At 36.7% G+C, this 25,155-nt stretch overlaps 1 protein-coding gene across 1 annotated transcript in view; it reads left to right on the forward strand.

The window, feature by feature from the left end:
- LOC136884870 (zinc finger protein OZF-like) overlaps window positions 1-25,155 on the forward strand; it is a 71,159-nt gene that overhangs the window by 9,043 nt on the left and 36,961 nt on the right. Inside the window, exons 2-3 of the mRNA XM_067157164.2 lie at window positions 271-430; window positions 12,461-12,556. Of these exons, the coding sequence (XP_067013265.2) occupies window positions 335-430; window positions 12,461-12,556 (192 nt within the window). The 5' untranslated portion in view covers window positions 271-334. The remainder of the gene's footprint in view (window positions 1-270; window positions 431-12,460; window positions 12,557-25,155) is intronic.

Below are 25,155 nucleotides of genomic sequence, written 5' to 3' on the forward strand. Positions count from 1 at the left end.
AATTATATTTCTCATGGAAGTGATCACTGTTTTAGAAGTCATGTAAAACTGGAGGTCAGTAGCTATGATCATAGTATCAGTCATAGAAAACTTGAGGTCCTATAGGTATGATCACAATATCAACAGTCAAGTAAAATTTTGGGTCTTTTCTGTATGATCATGATATTGACGGTCATGTAAAGTTACAAGTTTGTTGCTTAGTCTTTTGAGAAATAACGTCAGTAGCAATGACAGCAATAAAATAATATATTTTTCTGGCTTATGTTTCAGTGTAAGGTCACTGGAATTAATCAGCAATCCCAGTAGCTTCTAACTACTTCAGTTGCAGTGTGAAATGGACATGGAGGTAAAGATCAAAGAGGAACCTGCCTGGGTAGAAGGAACAACAAATGCACCACTTTTAAGTCTCATCCCAGATAACATTATAAAGGTCAGAATTTAATCCTTAGTACCTGAATAAGTTTGGCATGTACATAATTTACTATGTGCTTCCTCAATATTAACACCAGCAGTCACCATTTGCTGCATGAGCATCTAGGCGTAGTACGACTATGTTTTGTTTCTTTGTCTGGAAATATGCCACAGCACGCTACACAAAGCTGCCAACGCTTAGGAACTACAAACCACAATATTGATGTACAACTATGGGTCAAACTAGTGACAAAAACATTGTTCGTGGGACAAGGAAAGGAGTTTTGGTGGTATAAGTCACCAGATAATGGCTGCCGAGGGGACAGTTGGCCTCTAGCATTTACTAGGGAGACGGCATAGCATTCTATGTTTGATAGTGGCATAAAGTTGAATGAATGTTGTGTGCTTGATATTGAAGGAACCTTGGTTAGGACCGGCTAGTGACAAAGTTGTGATTAGCAGTGTCTCAAAATTGAGGCTTCAGGGCATTTTGTGTGTTAAGTACCCATTGACTGATGGTTAATTGATTACTTCTGTTGGTTTGTGAAATGGATTTCTGGAGGGTGTGTGGTTATGTATTTATCCTGCCTGGTTTGGTAATGGAAACAATGTGGGATTGACTTCCTATCATATCGGCCAAATGCAGTGCTAGTAGATGCTGAAGTGATGGAAAATGATGGGTGCTAGTATGAATTACCATATAATCTCGAATACCACCCGCCACCGAATAAGATCCGCACCTTTATTTTGAAAGAACAAAATTTAAAAAAAAAGAAATCAAAATTATTTGCAATCTTTACTAACACACGTCAAATTATTAGACGATATAAATAAAATTACGCCAAAATTTCCAGAACGATATCCAAAGTGTTCATTCATTAACATCATCATCAGTACCAACTTTGGAACTTTCATCACCTTCACCGAGCTCGATAGCTGCAGTCGTGTAAGTGCAGCCTGTATCCAGTAATCGGGAGATAGTGGGTTCAAACTCCACTTTTGGCAGCCCTGAAGATGGTTTTCCGTGGTTTCCCATTTTCACACCAGGCAAATGCTGTACCTTAATGAAGGCCACGGCTGCTCCCTTCCCATTCCTAGGCCTTTCCTATCCCATTGTCACCATAAGACCTATCTGTGTCAGTGCGACGTAAAGCAAATAGAAAAAAAAAAAAACCATCACCTTCCCACAAAATGTCATCGCTGCCATCCATAGCATTAGTAATACTACATTTCCTGAAGATCTTCTGTATGAGGTCTCCAGGGTTACGATTCCATGCCGTCAAAATCCACGAAGACAGCCGCTGATCTTCCGGGCGCTGAATGCGACCAGTTGGCGTCATGTGTGATTATCAGCTGCCATCCATTCTATATAGAGCTGTTTCAAGGCTGCTTTAAATGAACGGTTCACGCGGACATCCAGCGGCTGTAGCATAGACGTCATCCCGCCCGCAATTTCTGCTAGGTCGGTTTTCCCATCCTTGATATGTTTCTTCAGAGTTTCTGTTGTGTGGCCGCGATAACTGTCGAGAACAAGCAAGCTCTTTTGTCCCAATAATGCACCAGGCCGACGTTGCCAGAAACATTTTACCCAGTCTTCCACAAGTGATCTGTCCATGCAGCCGGAGTTCTGAGATCTGACGATAACACCAGTGGGTAGATTTTTAGGAAGCGTCTTTCGCTTGAGAACAATGTACGGTGGGAATTTGGTTCCGTCGGCGAGAATACACAACATTACCATACACCGTTGTTTTTCATTACCACCAGTTCTAATGGTAACACTTTTCGCACCCTTAACATTCACAGTCCTGTCCACTGGCATTTCAAAGTAGACTGGCATCTGATCAGCATTGCAAATTTGGGAAATCAGATATGCATTTTCCTTCCACAACCGAACTATGTGACTCTGATACGACAATAACTTCTCATCATAGGCACCAGGATTACGCTGTGAAATTGAGGTATGCCTTCATACGCACAACCATTTCTTTTGTAAAAATTACAAACCCATCCTCGGCTTGCCTTAAACCCTTCCAATGAAAGTTCTTTTGCGATCTCTAATGCCTTTAACTGACACATTTCAGTTGACACAACATATCCCAATTCCCGCCTTTCTGTCACGTATTTATAAACTTTTTTTCAATTTCTGGAAACCGTACACTCAGTCTAAGAAAAGCTCTACAATCACCACTATTTGTTAATAGCACGTTTTTCTTCTTTCTCCAATCGCGAATACACGACTCGTTAATATCGTATTTCTTACAGGCGGCACGATTTCCAATAATTTCTGTTTCCGAACTACTTTCAGTTTTTCACTCACAGTAAAAGATCGCAAACGCTTTGTGGAATTCATGTTGATACTCACAAAACATGGGTGAGACTGACGCCAAGCATGGAAGTAGCATATACTGGGAGTGGAGAGAATATTGTGTCAAGCCGTGCCAGCAGTGATGCCCGATTTACGTGCATTTTGAAAGAGAAATTTCCCAAAATTTTAAATAAGACTAGCATCCAATTTTGGAAGCAATATTTTCGAAAAAACAGTGCAAGTGGTATTCGAGACTATGTTATGGTCAGTAGGTCCCTGGTTCTCGTGGAGAACATGTTTTTCCTCTAAAAGAAATTCTAGGTGATTTGCATCATTTAAACTTCTTTACAATGACACACATGTTGGGTGAGATGTAGTAAAATTCAGCCTTGGAAGTTTATTGTGAGCATAGCCCGTCTAATGCATACACCTCGATGAAGGTGAAGATGCAGTGGAAAATTTTGTAGAAGATGCAAGATATTTTCATTTCCCTTGCTCTGTCTGTTGATACTCTAATCTCAGTCCATTGCAATCTTCTGAGTGTGTGGCTTTCAGTTCAGTGGCTCTTCATCTGATAGCTCGGAGGGTAATCTGATGACATGCTTATTTCATGTCAGTGAGTTTGATTGAGGTTCGGTCTAGAGGTATTTGAAGAACCTGAATTATCCCAGCACATGTCTGTAGTTTTTCTGGCTTAATAGTGTATTCCTGCACATCATACCGGCACCTCAGTGTCTTTGGAAACCTGACAGTTTGAAGAGAGATGTTCAATGAATAACTGTGATTTAACAGTAATAATCTATTGCAAACACTGTGAACTGCTAATTTACTTATGAGATGTTGCCCAATAGTTGCTTAAAGCTAAAATTTTCCAATTAATGAATGCTATTCTCAGAATAAATGTGTGCTTTTGAGTTAGAGCAGTGTCAGCCAACTGTGTGTACGTGTGATGTCAGGTAACACGTCACACACTCTGCTCGGGCAGCAAAACAAGTAACTGAGAAGTGATGGCTAGAGGGGCGAGGGGAAACACAACGTCATCCGTAGGGGGAGGCCCAAGAGCTGCAGGTAGTATAATGCGGTTATGTGTAGTACATATTTCTATCCACATAATTTATTGTAACGTAACTTTGTTATGAAGTAACATAAAAGTTATAAAGCAACTTTATTTCTACATATACAAACTAAACTTGCTTTTTCCGGTGAATCCTTGGAACTGATATTGAACACAAAATTGCAGTGTTTTACAATATCACCCATTGTAAAAAATAGTGCTAATAGTAACAAACAGTACAGTTTTACATCAAAAATAGTACAGAGAGTAATCTGTAAACTCAAAACATACGTTTTATCTCATGATATCGATACTCAGTTGCCACTCGTGGGTTTCCTTGATTTTTGTATTCTTGTTTCGTTTACTAGTTTTGCAATATTTGGAGTTAATATTTGAGGAAACACTAAGTTTAAGAGCACACTTCAAATCGTGGTCTGACAACTGGCTTCAATGTTTTGGTTTTGTTGATTGCAAATAGAAAAGATTCGTTCACAGGCAAACGTGGAGCCGAACATACTCAACATTCTCGCTGCAAACCTATGCAATCGGGGAAACCTTTCTTTTTTTATATTGTGAACCCAGCTACTCCAGAATTTCGCCCTACCATAGAAGGTGCACCATCTGTTGCTATTGAAACTAGTTTGTTCCATGGCAGAGAAGCATTTTCAACAACACTTACAATGCAGTTGAAAATGTCGATGCCTTTCGTGGTATTCTTCATAGGCACTAAATCCAGTATTTCCTCCCAAATTGTAAAGTTTTTGTCAACCCCTCATATGACAACGGCTAGCTGGGCCGTGTCAGAAATATCTGTGCCCTCGTCAATTGCTAAGGAGTATGTCCGGAAGCTTTTTGTCAGTTCTAATAATTGTAGGTGGACATCATCAGATTGAATTTTTGTCGACACTGTGTGCGCGGACAAGCTGGTAGCTTCGAACTCTTGAATGATATTTAGACAAAACTCCTCACCTGCTAGAATTAAACATTCCTCTACTAATTCACCAGCACTGAACGGTTTAAGTTTCTTTGCAATTAAATATGCAATTTTATAACTGAGTCGAACCGCTGACACTGATCGAATGCTCGACATGGTTATTTAATTTACCTTTTAGTTCTGTAATTACACGCACCCTTTCCTTGCCTTGATACTGATCATAATCTGCAGCGTGATACAAACTGTAGTGGCATTGTAAATTATATATTTTTACATACTGTAGCTCTTTTCTCCAAACTAAACATTTAGCTGTAGCAATCCTGTCATTTTCAACAAATAAATATAGATCTTCCCATAAAGATAAAAAGATCGAAGGCGTAGATAGCTTCTCGCACCATGATGTGGCCGCTTCGTCCATACTTATGTACTGTACTGTACCACTAACACCATACGGCGAAGGATATTGATAGGTATTGCACCCATCAGATGAGTCTGATTGGCTAAATTTTAATAGTTGTATTTGATAATTAATAGTAATAGCCGGCAGGTTTAAACAAAGGGGCAGCATTAGAAATTTCTGGTAGCCAGTGCGTGTGAACGAAGCCTTGATAGGAACCCACGCTTCTTTCTCTGCTAAAAATAAATTAATGTCTCTGGGACACCTGTTATTGCATCATCTTTCGAAACTGCGTAATAGGAGTGGAAAAGTACTGGCAGGAGTGACTGAGATGGAGAATCGTGGTCCTAGCTACCCGAATCCCCTTATTTTGAAATGGACCCGTCCATATAGATGAACATCGGAGTATGCGCTCCAATCAGATTACTGCATTTAAATAATTTCAAAATTAGCGCGACCAAATGGTATGTGGCTTACAATTAATCCCTGTCAGTAATTAAGGAAGATTATATCAAGGGGAGATGTCAATAATTATTGTAATAATTCTGGACCAACTTACTGGTTTGTGGGAAATGTATTGGAATATTGTGTACCCAGGTGTTTGATATCAACAGCAGTGGGAACCCCTTGCCAGCGCGGAGAGTGGTTCACCAGCGTGGCAGAAGATATAGTCCAACTAACGCCTACTATATTGTCAGAGTAATTACGAACAATTCATGAGTCACGGTGCATCAGGGCAGTAACAAGAATTTATGCAATCTGTGTGTACAAGGCATTTCATGTTTTTAGTAACTTTGTTTTGGAGCTACCCAGCACTACTTTAATTGGGATTTTTGGTGGCAAGAATTAGTGTTCCTACGCCGATTAGTGCGCCAACATCCCCGAGCAGTAGCTTCTCACTAGTCAGTCATCATCCAGAGTCTTGTGGCGGTCAGACGTGTCTTAACTTTGCTCCGTATTCAAGTATAAATGTACAGAATTGTGTGTATTTATTGCTGCATTGGAGATAGAAATAAGTTTTCTGAACAGGAATTGAGTTGGTAAAGTGTTTGAAACCACGTAAGTGAGTGGATTAACAAATTAACAGATTTTACAAGTGTCCAATCTACGCAGGGTAAAAATGAAACTTTGAATTATGCAGTAGTTGCATCTTATGTGACGCAGTTTCAATATGTAGCCCGCAGAGCAACGCAGACAGTTTAATATGTATTGGTAAGCCGTAGGAGTGGAAAATTTTTGCTTGCTACAGCTGAGCTGTTAGTTGTGTTTGAAACGTTGAGCGGAGAAAATACTTTTACTCTCTATAAGGTATTTAGGTCAAGTGAGGGTAGACGTTTTCCCCAGCAGCTTGGTCTACACAAAGGGAGCGGCTGAGCCCACGAAAGACTTCGCTACATTAGAAGCAGCTGTGTGTTAGAGCATAGTACGTGAAATCAGGCCTAAGTTACAAGATATCTGAGTACTGCGTGTGTTGTATATATATATTATAGTATAATGTCAAGTGTTAAAACAAGTTGTCGTGTTTAATATTATGAGCAGGAAATAAACGTGTGTAAAGTGTCAAGCAAGAGTGGAAATTAGTAATATAAGCCAATGCCGGATACAGCAAGAATGATCAATGATATTAACATGTTTGTCATGAATCTGTAAGACAACATGGCTGCCTTAAGTCCTGGTGATCCCGAAATGCCATCAATGTGAGTACAAAACCTCATGTTTAAATTAGAATCTAAAGCTTTCCTTTGATAATGGTATCTTGATGTAAATAGGTATGCGAGTGACGATGGTATAACTATAAAACCCGAGTACACAGCCAGAAAATTAGGATAATTCTGTTTATGAGTAGTGTAAATATTATTATTATTATTATTAGTTGTGTGTGTACTAATTTGATCTGTCAGTATCGAACAAATTATATTTTGAGGCAAATATAATGAGCAGTTTGCGTATACCTGCACTATTATTATTATTATTAGTAGCATTGTCAGTATTTCATTTAGGCAGAATTTTATTTGTTTGACGCAAGCATAGACACCGTGGTGGATGAGTGATGAAGTCAATTAACGATAATAAACATATATATACTCAATAGTTACTGTCGAGAATTCTGGTTGGACGACAGTAACACTGATACATCCATATATTTTTGTTGCTATGGCAAGTAACGTGGTTAGACAGTTGGGTGAACAGTGCTAAATAAAAGGATTTTTGGCTCAGGTAAAATCGAAGTGTTGTCAAACAATAAGAACGATATTGAGTGACGGTAATTTGTTTGAGATGTTTGAAGGTCCGTAGTTAAGAGTATATGGTAATACATGATGTTATTTACCTGAAGAAAAGTATGTACAACAAAGAGTATGGTGAACATATTCTCGAAAGGGGACTGGAAATGTAGGTATTCAGCGTGATAGCTGAGATGTGATAGAATTATGCAGAATAAAAATGATAATGACGTCGTAAAATGAATAATGTAAGAAAGAATATAAGCCAGTCAAAGATGGTGTACGAGTTAGAAGGACCAAATGATACGTATAATGGTTTAGCCGTGACACAATATCGTTTTATTCAGAGAAAAGTTATAGTACGTATTTGAGTGACATTTTAAAGTTAGGTTGGTAACAGGGATCACCCAACTGAGCTGGTGTGGATGCTTGCCAGTAGGAACTACTTTTGTTGGTTTTAACAGATGATTATTATTATTATTATTATTAAATATATTTATTTATTTTTTTTGCCTCGTATTAGCCATCATTTAGGTACATTCTTTTATTGTCTGTGCATTGTCTGTGTATTTTATTGTGAGGAAACCACAGTAACATTTGCACTGGGTCATGGTTATGTTTCAGCGAATTATAATGTATTGAGACGCTGAAATAAGCCAGTAACGTGGGATGAGCATTTGACAAGGTTCATCTATGTATATATTAGTGCAAAATTTAGGCATTAGGTTAGGATTTCTGGCTGCGTTATCTCGCTTGGTGTACATATTAGAATAAGTTATAGTATGTTTTATTTTAAGTAGGAGAGTTTGTCTTCTCCAGACTAATTTACGGTATCTAAGTAAGGGTCACTTGCATATATATGAAAGCAAAGCTTTAGATTCGTATACAGCAACAACCAAGGTCCATTATGTGAGTTAAAAGTTACTGAATTCTCAGGTTAAAAAAAATTTTTTTGTTTATTGCACCTGGAAGGAGGATATTGAAATTATGGGAACTCAGTAACAGTTTTGATCAGAGAAATGTTATTATTATTAATAACGGTAAAATCTATTATGAGAGTTTTGTGGTTACGCCTTTACACAGTGAATCAGGTATTTCATCAAATTATAATTTATCCTGGCAAATATGGTTTTATAGATAAAGAAAACTCAATAAGCACTGTTAAGAAAGATTCTATTCCAATGGTGTTATTTATGGTAAATGAATGTTCTAAGATAACAGCCACAAACACGTTATAGTTTATCAGGATGGTGGATCAATAGTACCGTACTTACAGGTCAGGTTAAAATATTATTATTATTATTTATTATTATTATTATTATTAGTATTGGATCTTATTATTTAACATTTTACCAATGCAATTCACAGGCTATTAGGGATTCCTGACGAATACAATATTAATCACTTGTGTCAGTCAATTGTGGATTTATTAATTAATTAAATATTAACATTTTATATTATTTTCAATTTATCTACGGTTTGGTTATCAACAGTATTGGATTTTGGTAGGCGAATATTAATTCTTAAGGATTTAGTAATGATATCCAATATAGTAATAATATTCATTAAGTGACATTAATATTGTTATTTCAATTGTTAGTATTATTATTATTATTATTATTATTATTATTATTATTATTATTATTATTATTATTATTATTATTATTATTATTATTGCGATATTATTATTATCATCTCAATGCATTGCAAATTCATTGATATCACTATATTGGAAGATTTGAGTCACAAGATAATGGTTTCCAGTAGTCAGTTAGGCAATTAATTATGTAATTAATAAATTTGATTGCAATTAAATTAGTAAAATTAATTAATTATTTTATTATGGTAACTTCTTGTATGTTTGTTTGTAAACTTATTTTACATATTTGAGGGATTATTAATGACATTTCTAGATTTTGATTTGCGCAAAATCGTCGTATTATTTCAATTATTATTATTATTATCATCATTATTATTATTATTTACATTTTCAGGTTGGTTTTCCAAACTTTGTATACGCAGTTAGGATACACTGTGGAAACATTTCCGATTCCTTTTAAATAGTTCACAATGCAATTCAGTGATATCAAAATAATTTTATTAATTAATTAATATCAACATTTTATTTATTTTTAATATCTTAAAAATATCTATTATAATTATTTTGACTGATGGCAAGTAGTATTTCGATGAATAACTTGAGTTGGCCACATAAAAATTTATTCACATCAATATTATTATTATTATTATTATTATTATTATTATTATTACTAAATATTCTCATGATTATTATTGTTATTCAATTGATCCACCTGGTATATAAACAATATTATCCTAGTAAATGTGTACAGTTACACAGGCATCATGTAATTGGATGAACAAATATGGGAAATATCATTTGATATAAAAATTTTATGATAAATTATAAATATTTTTCTTTATGGATTAACGAGGTGGTCATGTGTGTTATTATGAGAATTCTAGTTGTACAGTCTCATAAGGTAATAATGTAACATTAAAAAAATCTTATTTTACATTTTATAATATTTATCTACACTTTTCCTTCTTTTGATTTTTATCAATAAAATTTTATATACATATTTAAATTTAAATCAGTCTGAGTCATAAATCATTGTAGTGAATAGTTTACCAAACGCAATATCCCTATGCATCCTGATTCGACGACGGGGACTGATCGCGCCTGAGAAGAGGATCTCACCCACCTTCGGTAAGTATTTTATTTTTTTAGGGCAGCCGAGGCAACAGTGAAATCCAGTCAACACCGAAGGAGCTCTGCAAGGGTGCAGTATGTCAAAATCATAAATTACCTTTATTCGGAATTTAATCCTAGATTTAACAGTTTGGAGTGTCAGGAAACTTATATTCAACTTTTAACCACGCCATTTTCAGTTGTTGCAGATAACGTTGATCTATACGTGCAATTAGAGTTATTAGATTTACAGTGTGATAGAGAACTAAGAGATACATTTTTAAATAAGAAGGATTTGTGTGGCTTTTTGTGAAAAGTGTCTATAAAAGCCGTAGCCACCAGCATGTATGGCACTTCACGTGTTTAGTACAAAGCGAGGCTGTCTCTTCATCTCCAGTCTACGACAGCGGCTCCCCACCTTCTGCGCTCTTACGTCACACGGTCTCTCTTACATCACACGCCAGCCAGTTGGCCGAGCCTGAGTTAGAGTTTGAGGCACTACAGAAGAGAACGTTGTCTGTACATATCCTGCTGTTCAAGATCTCTGCCTTTGATATTTCTTGTTATGTTCTGTGACAGACTTGAACCTGGCATATGAGCGCACTCCTGATCAAGAACTCTAGGTTTAATATTTCTTAAAACGCTACTGCATCAAACTTGTACAGATATGAAAATTATGTTAAGGAAATGTGTGCCAATATCGGAAACTGTTAGCGAGTTTGTTAAGGTTGGGGTTAGATTAGTCTGTATTTTTTACTCCCGGTATCGAAATTACTTTGGTTTAGGGGTTCCACCTCTTCTGTTTTTCCCCTGTGATTATAATAAAGGATGGTTGGCCCATTGTACTTTTTTAAAAACAAATATCTTCCAACACTACTGCACCACCATTAGCACCACATGTTAAAAATTATTACTCCTATCATAATTAATATAGAAGAAGTTAAATAACAAATCTTTTGTCAGTGTTTTTGAATCTGGATACACCAGTCTGCTAAACAAAATATTGACACAAGTGTGATTACTCTGGTTTACCCTCACATCCAGAATGTGCTGGAAGATATGTATGTTACGGAAAGAGCAGATTTGCTTATGGCATACGAGAGATAAAATAGCTCAAAATCTGAATGTACGTTCTCTCAAAATAAGTATTTTGCTCAGACGTTGAATTCATTTAGAAAGGCAGAATAGTGATTAGCTCATTTAATTCCTCAAATACAGGTCAGACTCTATGTTATGTAGAGAACCATGTCTAAGGGCTCTAGAATGCATGATTTATTAGAAAATTTTCTTTAATATGCCCCTTCTTAGTGGGCTCTGACCCTTTGAGGACTTGAAGGCACCTTAAACAAAAAGTTTTCTTTCCTCTTTGTCATTATTTCTCTCTCCTCCTTGTGCATCCCTTTCATCCATTCCTTAGTTCGGCTACTGTTCTCTTTCCTCTATATTGAATCGATTAAGTCGGTATATTCTAGAACATTATACTTTAATTCACTTTTAATAGTAATTTAACTTATATTAGAACATAAACTTTTGATGTCAGTCCCCTCCCCTCTCACTGCCGATAAGGTTTTATGAATCCAAGTGAGAAATTTAAATGTCTCGTAGTAGATCATAAAAGTGCTTTTGAAACTGCAGATGTACACTCCAACACTGTTGACCCTCCACTGATGGTGTTCTAATCCCCACAGTTCTTCACAGAACACTACATAACATCCTTGTAGTAGTAAAATATTTCATTTGTAGTTGCTTTGAGTTTGGGCTACATCATATCTTTTGCTGGTATATGACTGTGATAAGCCTGCTTCTTTCATGTTTATTTTTTTATTTTACACTTGGAAGGATTGAAATATGCTGTTTGAAACAGAACTGTCTCATTGCTTTATGTAGCCCCCATGAGGTCGGCGAAACCAGAGTAGGGAATGTGATTCCAATATTTCAAAGTGTTTTAATCTGTCTGTAAACACATTCTAAGCTGAGAACAAAAAATGATTTAAAACAAATGTAACACATGTATTTGGTTCAAACAACCTTTAAGATTTGATTGATATGATTGTACATATGAAAACAGTTCATGTAATTTAGTGTCTATGTCTATGGCTGCTTTCTTCCAAATTCTGTGTGAGATGGCCCTGATTCCATCCCTGGTAGGATATCTTCTAATATGGCTAGAAAATCTTTCTCGTTTCATATTTTGGTCTCAGTTTCATCCTTTCTCTGACATAAGGAGTGAGCAAGAATAGTAACACCATTCTCAGTACAGCCTTTGGTTATAACAATCCTCTGCTGGTAGAAATATTCCTTAAACATTAGTGAAATTTTGAAAGTAACTGTAATACTTGCAATTAATGAATTAACTTGCTCATTTGTTGGTGATTATATTTGTACATGTGTATTATGAGCATACCTAATATATCTTATTTTCCACAGGAAAATATTGAACATCTATCCGAAGTGTTAGCTCTGAAAGAAGAAGTTAAATCAGATTTAACAGAGCCAGGGTCAACGCAGGAAAACTCTCTTGAGGTAATGTACGTAATTTGATAAGCCATCACCAGGTAATGAAAATTGTTAGAAAATGGCTCGACAAATATCAGTGTTTGACCCTTCATTTCAGTGCTCATGATTGACAGTACTATGGAAAATATACTTTTTTGTGAGATTGACTCTTTACTTACCCAGTTTTCACTTTTCCTTGAAGTTGTTCCACGATGTTGTATTATGAATTGTGCAGCGGTTAGGAGACCTCGACTCTATATAATAAGGGAACTGGTATCATTCCTACTAATACTTTAGATTTTGTAAATGTTTTTTGAACACGAAGTAGCTATAAGATGCATTCTTTTGTTACTGTTACACGATATTTTACTAGTTGCTTCCAAACGAAACACCTTTGTAATCTTATTGATTGTAATAATCATTTATTTCTAGATAATACAGTTATTTGTAGATACAAGTTGCAGGTGATATGCTTGATTACTATGAGTGTTCACTTGTATACTGCACACATTGTAGCCATCTCATGGCAAGTGAAAAGCATTCTTATTCTTCCTAATGTGGTCTATGGTGTTACTAGTCCATTGTGACTTATAATATTACATAAACTTAAAGGCCGGGCTGAGTGGCTCAGACGGTTAAGGCGCTGGCCTTCTGGCCCCAACTTGGCAGGTTCGATCTTGGCTCAGTCCGGTGGTATTTGAAGGTGCTCAGATACGTCAGCCTCGTGTCGGTAGATTTACTGGCATGTAAAAGGACTCCTGCGGGACTAAATTCTGGCACCTCGGCGTCTCCGAAAACCGTAAAAGAGTAGTTAGTGGGACGTAAAACAAATAACATTATTATTATTATTTTTATAAACTTGAAGTGAATAAATTAGCCCTTAATTGGTGATCTTGCCTTTCTGTTTCATGCTTCGTAAGGGATAGTGTTTGTCAATAGGCCTTGTAAGTTCACCGTTACTCACCTGAACATTCGTTACATGAATGAATTCATCACTACCAGGATACACATTTGATCACTGCCATCGTCCACTTCATAGCAAGTGTGTCGTCTTCTTTCAGTATGACTATGTTGCTATGGGGTATCTCATTGCCCATTTATAGAGACATTCATTTTACGACCACTTCCAGGAGTTCTGGGTTAGTTGCTGAATATATAGCCATGTGGGCAAAGTTGTGATGGGAGAAGCGGTATAGTTATGGTCAGGGAGTGTAGTAATTGGCTCTCCTATAAGAAAATGGGATCTAGTTAGGTAACAAATGTCAAAAGAGTCATCATTTAGCTTTGGTGAGACAATGTATGTGTTGTAAGAGTGGTCCATTCTTTGTTGGTGAAGCAATAAGAATCCATCACTTGTCTGAGGTGATGTATCAGACTCTTGACAGGTGCTTCCCCGATTCTACCAAAGTCTGGTGCTGCAGGAGGGATGAAATGCCATGTCAGTCCCATGCCTGCAGTTGTGTGAAGAGTTGGTTTTCTGATGGTGGTTTTGCAGAAAGGCCTAGATTCATTTAGCTGCTCCGAAGAAGTTCGTGCTGTTATTGTTGTAAATGTTCAGGGGTTGACCTATATAAGAACTAAGTTGATAAAGTGTGGAGAGAAATGTTGTGGTGAGATCAGGTATCATGTCTATGTAGACAGCCTTGCTAGCTAGGCAGTCTGGTCTTGTTCAGTCTCACACCACTTTTTATGAGAATTCGGCCAGCATAGTCTATGCTAGTTTTAAGGAATGGGTACGTCAGGGTTACATGCACGCTTTGTGTATTTCACATTAATTGTTCTGAGGTATCTGCATTCAACTTAAAACATTTGAGACATGCATGAGTGTGGCTTCTTTCCGTCCCTCTTGCTGATGAGATCCTAAACTTGTCTCTCAGAGAGTTGAGTGCCAGTATGTAGTAGTCAAAGTTGTTCCGCCATCATAATTATATTTGTGAGAGGATATGATACAGAATTTCTAATGTTTCCACTCCACTAGTATTGGAGTATTGTGCAGTCTTCCGCTGACAAGAAGATTGCCTTCCTGATCTGTGATTGGATTTATAGTCCTTATATGAGTTGATAGTTTCCTACACAACATTAATCTAGCATTTGAGTACAGGGTTCAACTCCAATATGAACGGTGGACTTTAAGGGGAGTTTGAAAGGCAAAAATATGAATTTTTTGACATTTTTCAAAATAAGTCGTACAATATTATTTAGTGTTTCATGATGAATATGGCATATAATTTATCTCTGTGTGAGTGCTAGAAGTAGTTTATTTTTAATTTTATTACATTGCTTACATATCCGTCAGGCTGGTTGATTTTGGACATGCATCTTTTTATTTACGAATATCTCTGAAACTACTGCATGTAGAAGGCTGTGGTTTTCGCCTATCGATACAGAATACTCGGCGCTCAATTTTCGTTACTCTTGTGTTTCAAATATATCTGCAGCTATGCTTTCTTTTGTGTAATGAATGTTGAATTTCATGTGAATTAGTGTCACTGGAAGTGCTTCCGTGTTGTTTGATTGCACTTATTTTGGTAAACAAAGTATAAATATGCCTAGAAGTGCTAGTCTATTTGGGAAACGTAAGTTTTGTGGCAACCAGCATACAAAAAATACAAAACGTGGTTCACATGAGGTAGAATCTGCCGACAGTGTAGAAACAGATTGTCAAAATGTGACACCAAACAAGCAGACACGCCCCCTACCAATGCAAGTGAATCTAAATTAGGTAAACATTTTGAAGAACTGTTATCTGGAAGGCTTAAGTTTCAGGAGAGTATTTTGAGCACAATAATTCTATACCTGTAGCAGTTATGGAAGCTATCAAGCCAATCTACAGATACCTAGCTCATCCAGACCTTCACACTCAGAATCCCAGCGAGTCGTTCAAGAATATCATCGGGACTCGAGTGCCCAAAAATGTATTAATTTGTGGGGTTAAGAACTTTGAAATGGGGAGTGAGTGATGCTGTATTAACATTCAATGGTGGGAATATGGAAAGAGTAAGAGTGTTATTGCATCTCAACATCAACCCTGGCCATCATACTATGAAGGGACTGCAATATTTAGACAAATTAAGAATTGCCAGGCACAGCGTGCAGCAGAGTTCAACACCAAAACATCACGGTCATCGTGAAGTAAAAGGTTTTTAGAGGAGGGGTACCAGGAAGAGGATACTGACTATGCTGAGGGGTGCTTTTGAGCCTTAATTTAAACATCTGAGTGAGTTCTTATAATTTCAAGTTTTAAACCTGTTTTTCTCAAAATGACTTTTTTTACAATTAATGTTCCTGTATCTGAAAAACTACTTGTGATACATACATGCAACTTTGTGAGATGCTTTATTATATCTTTCTGTCCTTCCTGAAGCAGAATCAAAGCACAAGTTTCCATAGACATGAAGTAAGGGGTGTCCATAAACAAATATTTTTTGTAAAAAATGGCACCTTTAAAAAAAATATATATATATCTCGTTCTTTTGGTTTCTATATTTTATTTGGACTGCTTCAGTCCACATAAATAATATAGAAATGTCATCTGTAAAAAATTCAGAGTCGTATCTTCCTTGGTTCCAAAAATATAGGAACATAATCTTGGCTTATTTAACATTGACAGGATAGGCCTTTCAAACTCCCCTTAATTTCACTCCGTGGGTTGTTTACGACAATCTCACATGTTACAAATCTCATGACTGGTTCGTATTGAATTGTACCTTAATTCAACAATATTACAAAAATTTATTGAAATCCACCTGTTCAATACACATTGGGTTCTTAAAATTAAGATTTACATCTTGTCATACTAATTTAATGGGACATGTTTCGCCCATTGCATGGGCATCATCAGCTGTGCTCTCATGTCTAAAGGATAAAAATCAGGATATTGATTACTCTATTCAAAGTGTTACATAGAGAAAGGTGTGTTATCAAAATGAGGAAATTTATTGTAAGTTCACAAACGGCAATTTACACAATTAAAACATGTATAAAATATATTTGGTGAGAGGATGTGAGTATGAGTTGTAAGGGTGGTCCATTCTTTGTTGGTGAAGCAATAAGAATCCATCACTCTTCTGAGGTGATATATCAGACTCTTGACAGCTGCTTCCCAGATTTCACCAATGTGTGGTGTTGCAGGAGGGATGAAATGCCATGTCAGTCCCATGCCTACACTTGTGTGAACAGTTGGTTTTTTGAGCATTGTTTTGCAGACAGGCCTTGATTTCTTTAGCTGTTCCGACAATGTTTGTGCCATTATCACTGTAAATGTTCAGCCAACAGTGCATAAGCTCAACGCTCTGCCATCTCCTCTCCTCCGCCACACCCCCTTCCTTAAATTCTGCACAGATACAGTACAAGAAGTGGCAGTGACATTCGTTCTGATGCTGCAAAGGCAACTAGTTCACACCAGAAAAGCCTAGCGTGTAAGTAAATGTATGCACAGCATTTTTCATCAAGTTTAACCCTTTTTTCTCTAATCTTAAACATCCTTCTACACACCTCTTCTTACAGATTCTTCACCTTATATCCCTTAATAGTGGATTTCAACATTCAAGCTGTAGCAACTTCAAGCACGAGCGTCCACGTTTGACTAATAGTACAAGAGGAAGCTATCACATCAGTTTTGTTCAATTTTTCAAGAAAAATAAGAAGACTGTGGACTCACCTTACGAATACGGGCTTAATAACAATAACAGCTATATCAGTCATGCAGCTGTACACTCTGTGATAACACTACCAGTTTCCTCCAAGAATATTCAATGTCATCTTTCAATGATAAAACTACTTAAGGTTCATAATAACCATTCAACGACTTCAAATTGAGTTGCCCTAAACCAGATTCCATTCATACCTTGAACATGTAACTTGAGGCCACAATTTTAGCCATAGACTTTCTTATCCATGTAAATATAGACAGATTGGCTATTATTAAAAATGTTTTAAAGATATCAGTATAAGACTGCACCAACATAAAACATTACTCTCATACCTATTTTTAGACGTGTTTTAATTGTCGTTTGTGATGTTACAACAAGTTTCCTCATTTGTATAACACACATGTTTCTCTATGTAACACTTTGACTGGAGTAATCAGGATCCTGATATTTATCCTTTAGGCATGAGATCCCTGCTGATGATGCCCAAGCAATGGGGGAAACATGTCCCGTTAAATTAGTATGACAAGATGTAAATCTTAATTTTAAGAACCCAATGTATGTTGAATAGGTGGATTTCAATACACTTTTGTAACATTGTTGAATTAATCTCAAACAGAATGCAGCTACTCTCTATACCTTATTTAATCTTGCAACTTTTGTTATGAACAGATCATCATGCATGGCTGTAAGAAGCATTAATAGCATTTTTTTGAATTGGGAGATTAATTTGAATGTCATGTTTTAATTTTGGGCTATTCAAGGGATCTTGATTCAACCATCTAGGATCATGGCAACAAACTGTATTTTTGATGATTATGTTCATTTGTAGTCATCTGGACACTAAGTCAGCGGGTTTCTCCTATTCCTTTTCTTCTACAATATCCTCCCTAATGCTTCTTATTTCTCATTGTACAGTTGGTTAGGAATCGTCTGTTCTTTTTAATGAATCTAATTGTAAATATTAGTGTCACTCTCACTGATCTTTGTAATATTTCCTTTGTGATTTGTTGTGAAATATTTTTTGTGCTGTACTATTTGTAATTTGTTGTGTCTTGTGTTTCAGTACATCCGAAGTTGCCAATTCTTGTTCATATACTAGTATCCCTGTATTTTCATGACTGCCTGCGTATTATTTATATCTTCGTCCATGTAGCATCCATGGTATACCCCTTGCTGGCCGGCACTTGCATATGTCTCTTCGACGATCATCTTTAATCTGTTGTAAATAATTGTACTGACCTGTGCATCACAGATTCACCTCAATTTTGTGTTGTAGAAAACTGGTTAGGTTTCATGAGTTTTCTGATCCATTACTAAACCCTGTATGAAAACTTGAGTTCCTGGGAATATGTCTGCTCAAGAAGTGTGGAGCATGGGATCAGCAAGTGTTAAGACTCTAGGAATGTTCCAGTAGGAAAGGTGATGGTCAGTTATATTAGAAAGAACAAAGCAGTCATTGTTGAAATTGTGGTTCTTTATCAGAATCTCGCTAGCCAGGATGAATTCTGTGAAGAAATTGTACGTTGTGATGTTTCACCCTGTTCCTTCAATATCCTTGACAAGTCCCAATACCACATTCCTTCCCTGGTTCACTTCTCTCTGTCCATTTACTGGTTTACATTGTAAACTTCAGCGGCGTACATATAAACCATGTCCAAATCCGAGATGAGCCGTAGATTTGTTCCATATTTTACTCGTGGTTTGGTAGGTAAATACTACTTAGAGGGGCATTTTTCCCTAAAGCGACCCTTCTGTTCACCCACAGTAGTATTTTCGTATGGAACAAACACTTTAGGTAGTTGTGAAACAAACGTGTCAAAGACATCCCTTAATGCTGCTAACTTGCCATTACGTCTAAGGGCTGGTCTGTCTTCCAGAGGTGCCAACTATCACGAATTGTCCATATTATTATGGATATCACCTCACGATTATGGCATTACGGCCAAAGGTGAAATTATTACAGAAAGTGATATCATAAAAAAATCTACGAGAAAAAGGAAAGAAGGAAAACTATCCAATCCTTTCGAGCATTACTGCTCAACCTTCCTCATTTCACTCCTTGTGATTTGGTAATGATACGTATTCAGTAGCTACCGGATATTAGGCCCCTTTACTACAAGCATCATCATTGGAATTTTGCTACCCGTGAGCATTGTGAAATTCATTGCTTTTCTCCACTGTAAACCCGTATGTAATTTTTGTATTTGTTACCTGATAGCAACTCTCTCACAGGAAGTGTTTTCAGTGTTGATGGAAAATATCAGGGAATTCAGGGCTACATTAAGCACAGCTACATAGAAATCGCTTATGTTTCAGTAGACAAAAAAGCCATCATGTGGCTGAGGATGCTTTAAGGAAACGTACAGTGGAACGTAGCTGATGGGTGCAAAAGCGTGCAAAACAAGCTAGCTTACAAAGAATGTTTTATCACAGAATTAACTGGTAATGTGCACATTTTATTCTGTAGTATTCTGTAGATTAGGTTGCTGACAGGAAGGGCAAAGGAAGTGCCATTATTGGGAAGGGAGGAGTATGCTTTGGATTTGACAAAAAACATTTCATGAGAGAGAGATTACTGATAACCATCTTCAGAGGTTGGCACCTCAGGTCTTCCTTATTATCGAACCTCAAAACTGGATTATCGTTTGGAATCACTGAAGAGACATTGTAGCTCGAAGGTTAAGATGACATTCCACTTCCTTGCATAATTCTTGATGTGATTCGCCCGCTGTTTTTTAGACCGGCTAGCAAAACCAAGCCTGTAAATATAGATAACTGCATGTCATTGTTGGTTGTGATTATTAGCAGTCAACAGTGAAGAGAGAAACTGCTATTGTTATTAAATTGTGTAAATCGTACATACCTAAAACTGCTTCAAGCTTAATCAAATTTGTGCCTGTTATCTTAAGTTAGCACTCATGTCTCTGATTACATTGGCAGTTGAGTTTAGCTAAAACTCTTGGGCATCAACTTGAGTCTGTACAGATAACATCCTTGTATGGTTAAGCCTGCTGTTGAATCCAGGGCCTGTGAGGTTAGGTTTAAAGTCAAATCTGTGCCTGTTAGGTTAAGTTTGCACTCTTTGCCAAGCTCAGTGTTTCAAATCTCCTGCCAAGTAAGGTCGTGAGGTTAAGCATGCTCTCTTAAGACAGCACATTCCGTATGGCGGAGGCCTCTCCCAGGAGCATGCGGTGGCAGTGGCCAGCAAACCTGTGAATAGTATCTACTAATATCTTCTTCTTTCAGTGTTACTTAAACCATGTTCCATACCTTCCAAGGACAGTGAAGAATATCTTCAAAGTATTATATAGTTATACTGTAGAAATTTGTAAGTGTTGATTTTCAATTCAAAAAGACTTTCATATTGAACAACTTCAAGAAGACTTCATTTTTGTAGTTTTCATGATTTTTGAGCAGTTAACTAAATGTAGTCTCCTGTTGTGCTTTGTTTCATTTGCCAGACGTGTTCCAAGTCCCGCCACATCTTTTTTTTTTTTTCTAGTTGCTTTACGTCGCACCGACACAGATAGGTCTTATGGCGACGATGGGATAGGATAGGCCTAGGAGTTGGAAGGAATCGGCCGTGGCCTTAATTAAGGTACAGCCCCAGCATTTGCCTGGTGTGAAAATGGGAAACCACGGAAAACCATCTTCAGGGCTGCCGATAGTGGGGCTCGAACCCACGATCTCCCCGATGTAAGCTCACAGCCGTGCGCCTCTACGCACACGGCCAACTCGCCTGGTCCCGCCACATCTAAAAAGGCCTGAAATATTCTTAATAGCTTGCATATTTATATATTGCCCCCAAACTACTCTGCACAGGAAATCCAGAGGTGGACCATTTGTGTTGGCATATCTACGATACTGCAGGTTACAGGAAATGTTAAAGTTCTCAATTATTTATTTCTATTCATTTTGGTTATGGCTCATTAAGAACCTGTGCAAAATATATCATAAGCTTTCTAAGGATGAAGCAAATATGAAATTTTGACTCTTCCACCTAATCAGTACTTTATTTATCTATTATTATTATACAGGACCAGTTTCGACCCTTCTGAAGGTCATCCTCAGCTGGTTAACGTAACAATATAACTAAAACATCCCTAAATAAATGAATGTCACATAGTATGAATAAAAGCATTATCAGTTTACAGTATCTTATGCTAACATAAACAATCGTCAAGTTAAATAACATGAGGATTAAAACTTGAATTCTACTATTCTATACATGAATGATAAGTGTTTAAAATACAATATTCTTGGATTTAAAATGTTCACTGTTCCACACTAAAATTTATAAGTGAGTTGCTAAAGCTGTTCATCGATCTACATTTGAATGAAACTTAATCTCTTTTACACAAATTCCACTAAGCATTTTATATAATGTCTCCTAGCACTTTTACTATCCTTAATATGGTCTTCAAGTATGCCATGCAACAGCTCTTAGCTCAAGTACTGTGTGCCTGATAGATACTATAACATCAGTGTTAATACCATATCAAACAACTTTTAATACTGGATCCAGCAATGTTCAATAACCATGTTATGCCATCAGTATACAAAATACGAAAACATTGCATGAACTTATCTGTTCCTCAAAAATGCTTTACCAACTCAGTTATAAGTTTTAGTGTGGAACAGTGAACATTTTAAATCCAAGAATATTGTGTTTTAAACACTTATCATTCATGTATAGAACAGTAGAATTTAAGTCTTAATCCTCGTGTTATTCAGCTTGATGATTGTTTAAGTCAGCATAAGAAACTGTAAACTGATAATGCTTTTATTCGTACTATGTGACATTCTTCATTTATTTAGGGATGTTTTAGTTATATTGTTACGTAAACCAGCTGAGGATGACCTTCAGAAGGATCAAAACCGTTCCTGTATAATAATAGATAAATAAATTACAGATTAGGTGAAAGCTTCAAAACTTCATATTTGTGAATAGAATCAATACGGACATGAAACTAATAGATTACGATTGCTAAGGATGACTCAAGGCAGAAGGGGAATTTAGAGCAAGGGCACTTAGGTCTGAAGTGAGACGTCGGACTCTGATACACCCGACCGCGGCTGCTGTAGTAGAAGAGAACCCCACTTTTTAATGACAATGTTATTATAACCTTCGAAAATTCCTATATTAATCTGTGCAGTATCCTTTGGTTATAGTGAAGACTCTTTTACCGATTCATCCGTTATCACGGGCAAATTTGGGCATGATAGTTTTTATCCGTTATCAGTATTCATACACTACTTCAGCGTTTATATTGAATGCGATCGATCATCTTGGATATCAGTTCCGTGCTATACAGGAGCAAATCGATGTTAAGCAAGCCTGAGGTCTTCTCACAACTCCGACTGGTGTACTAAACATCAGGATAACATGTATTTGCAATAAGTACAATGACAGCAGTTGTTAACTCCTTAGAAATTAAAGCTGAAGTAAATGATTGCTTAATGTTAATACTATGTACTGAAATAAAATAAGAATGTGATACTTCTCCTTCTCAAGACAGAGCAGTGTGCATAACCAATTTCAGAGGTTAGGTTATGTTCTTTCGTGTCTTGTTAAATTTCAGAAAGGCTTTTCAAGTGTAAATCTATAGTAAAATTATCATTATTCTATAGGGAGCTTGAAATATGTTTTCACAATACGTGCGTGGTAAACCTATGTTAACCGGGCTAGTTGGCCATGCGGTTAGGGACATGCAGCTGTGAGCTTGCATCCTGGAGATAGTGGGTTCGAACCCGACTGTCGGCAGCCCTAAAGATGGTTTTCCGTGGTTTCTAATTTTTGCACCAGGCAAATGCTTAATTAAGGCCACAGCTGCTTCCTTCCCATTCCTAAACCTTTCCTCTCCCATCGTCACCATAAAACCTATCTGTGTCGGTGCGACGTAAAGCAAATAGCAAAAAAAAAAACTACGTTAGGAGACGCCATTTGGAATAAGGAAATGTTTGCCAGAATCATCTGGATGGATGCTATTACAGTTCTTCAGAATGAAACAGAATAGGGATGTTCAGACTATTGGAATTAGAAAATACGTGCATATGAGTAAGCCGCTTTTTTTTAGAAAACATCCGCAAAAGTGTTTAAACAAACCGATTGCTGTTTCATACAACTTTTAATGTGTTTCTGTGCGAGTTTGTTATCTTTCCCAACTTTTATGGAAAATCACATATAACATTATAAGAAAAACATTAAATGGAAGCAGTTTGCATTCACTGACAAAAATTTGTCAAAATGAAGAACAAACTATAGTTACAGTACACTGTGTAGGGTAGTTATCTCCTTCCTTTATTGCTGTCATTGTGTAAGTAATGTATGATGGTACAATTTACGTTAGTACAGGCAATGATCTCTGGAAAGTGTGTGCTTCTTACTGACACCTCTATTTAATGTAAACCCTCATTTAAGGTTAAAAAATCAGGTCCCTGTAAAAACGTTAAATAGGGGTTCTACTGTATATGTTGAATGTACCTTACACACGATTGTCAATAGGTTTGTTTTCTCCATCTGCCCCATTTTGAGATGTGTACCCTTCCTGTTGTACAGAGCCCACATCATCTTGTAGTTCATTATCGGATACTTGGAGCTTCACATTTTCTTCTACCTCAAGAGAAACGTGATCCTTATCATCAGTTTTTTCGGGAAACACAAAATCAGGATCTGCCAATGTGTCATCAGCTTCCTCTTTATGTTCACTCTCACTAATTTCATACAATATATTTCATGTAGATTTCTCGCATAACCACTGATGACCAGCCTTATTTGAACATGGAAACAATGAACAGATTATTACATTCCTTACTGCAGCACTCCCTAGTCGTGGAGGTAGTCGAACATTGTTTCTGTAGTGACCGGTAGGTAGGGCAGCATTGAAATTAATGGATGGGTCCATTCGACACATTCATCATATATATAATTTATTGAACAGGTAGAGTAGTCAGCAAGCAAAAAATATTTTAAAATCATGTCAATAACTAATAAACAAGATGAACAAATACACAAGGATTTGGGAATATGCAATCCATATTTTATCAGTTACAAGCAATTGAAAATTAAATCTGGTTCGATTCGACCCATTCCGTGTAGAAGGGGTAACATGTCGTGATGGAGATAATATTTGTTGAATTTGTCATAATGCTACAGGTAGAGCACAGCTCATTTGTGGATTCAAGAATGTGCTTCACATACTCCGATACAGTGAGCTTAGGGCAGTGGTAGCAGTTATGAATTATGTTGTATAGTATGGTGACATTAGGTTCGGTCATGGCAATGTATTTTCATGGCTTTCTTTGTCTAAACGTTCAGGGACAAGGTGATATATTGACATTTTTTAATTTCAATTAGGCCTCAAGTGTTAATGATCATATTTTCAAAAGTGCCCTTGAAATATAGTCATAACACTATGTCTCCATCAAAACAGTGTAATTTTATTTTTGGAAGCTAGACCTTTGTCATATTGACCAATTCTGTTGATTCAAATAATTCTTTGCTTCAGTTCCATTATTATTATTAGGTACTGGATTTTTGGAGGTTACCATTTTGGCCTCCAGTAAGTCTTAAAGATCTTCAGAGCATTTTGTTATATAGTCAAAGTCAGTGAGACACCCCTTCCTTTAGAGGATGGTTATGTAGTTGTAGTTCCCCTTAAAAAAATCATTCACCTCTACTACCACACTCCTTATTTTAAAGCATTAAGTGTGAAGTTCCTTAGAAACATTGTACTTTTTATATGAACATTCTCATTTTCTTCAGGTAGTTCCTATGTCTTCCACAGGGTACTGTAATGCACTTCTAGTTGTTGTCTGACATCTGGCTTTGTTCCAGCAGCTGATACTGTTCCTAGATTGTTTGCAATGTACATAATGTATGGCAGTTTGTATCATTACTACTTGTGGTATATTGCAGGAATTGCCCATTTCAAGCAGTGGCTTATTGTTAGAACAGTAGTGTGAATTTTGTAC

The sequence above is a fragment of the Anabrus simplex genome, chromosome 13 (assembly GCF_040414725.1).
Source record: "Anabrus simplex isolate iqAnaSimp1 chromosome 13, ASM4041472v1, whole genome shotgun sequence".
In the NCBI taxonomy this organism is placed as follows: domain Eukaryota; kingdom Metazoa; phylum Arthropoda; class Insecta; order Orthoptera; family Tettigoniidae; genus Anabrus; species Anabrus simplex.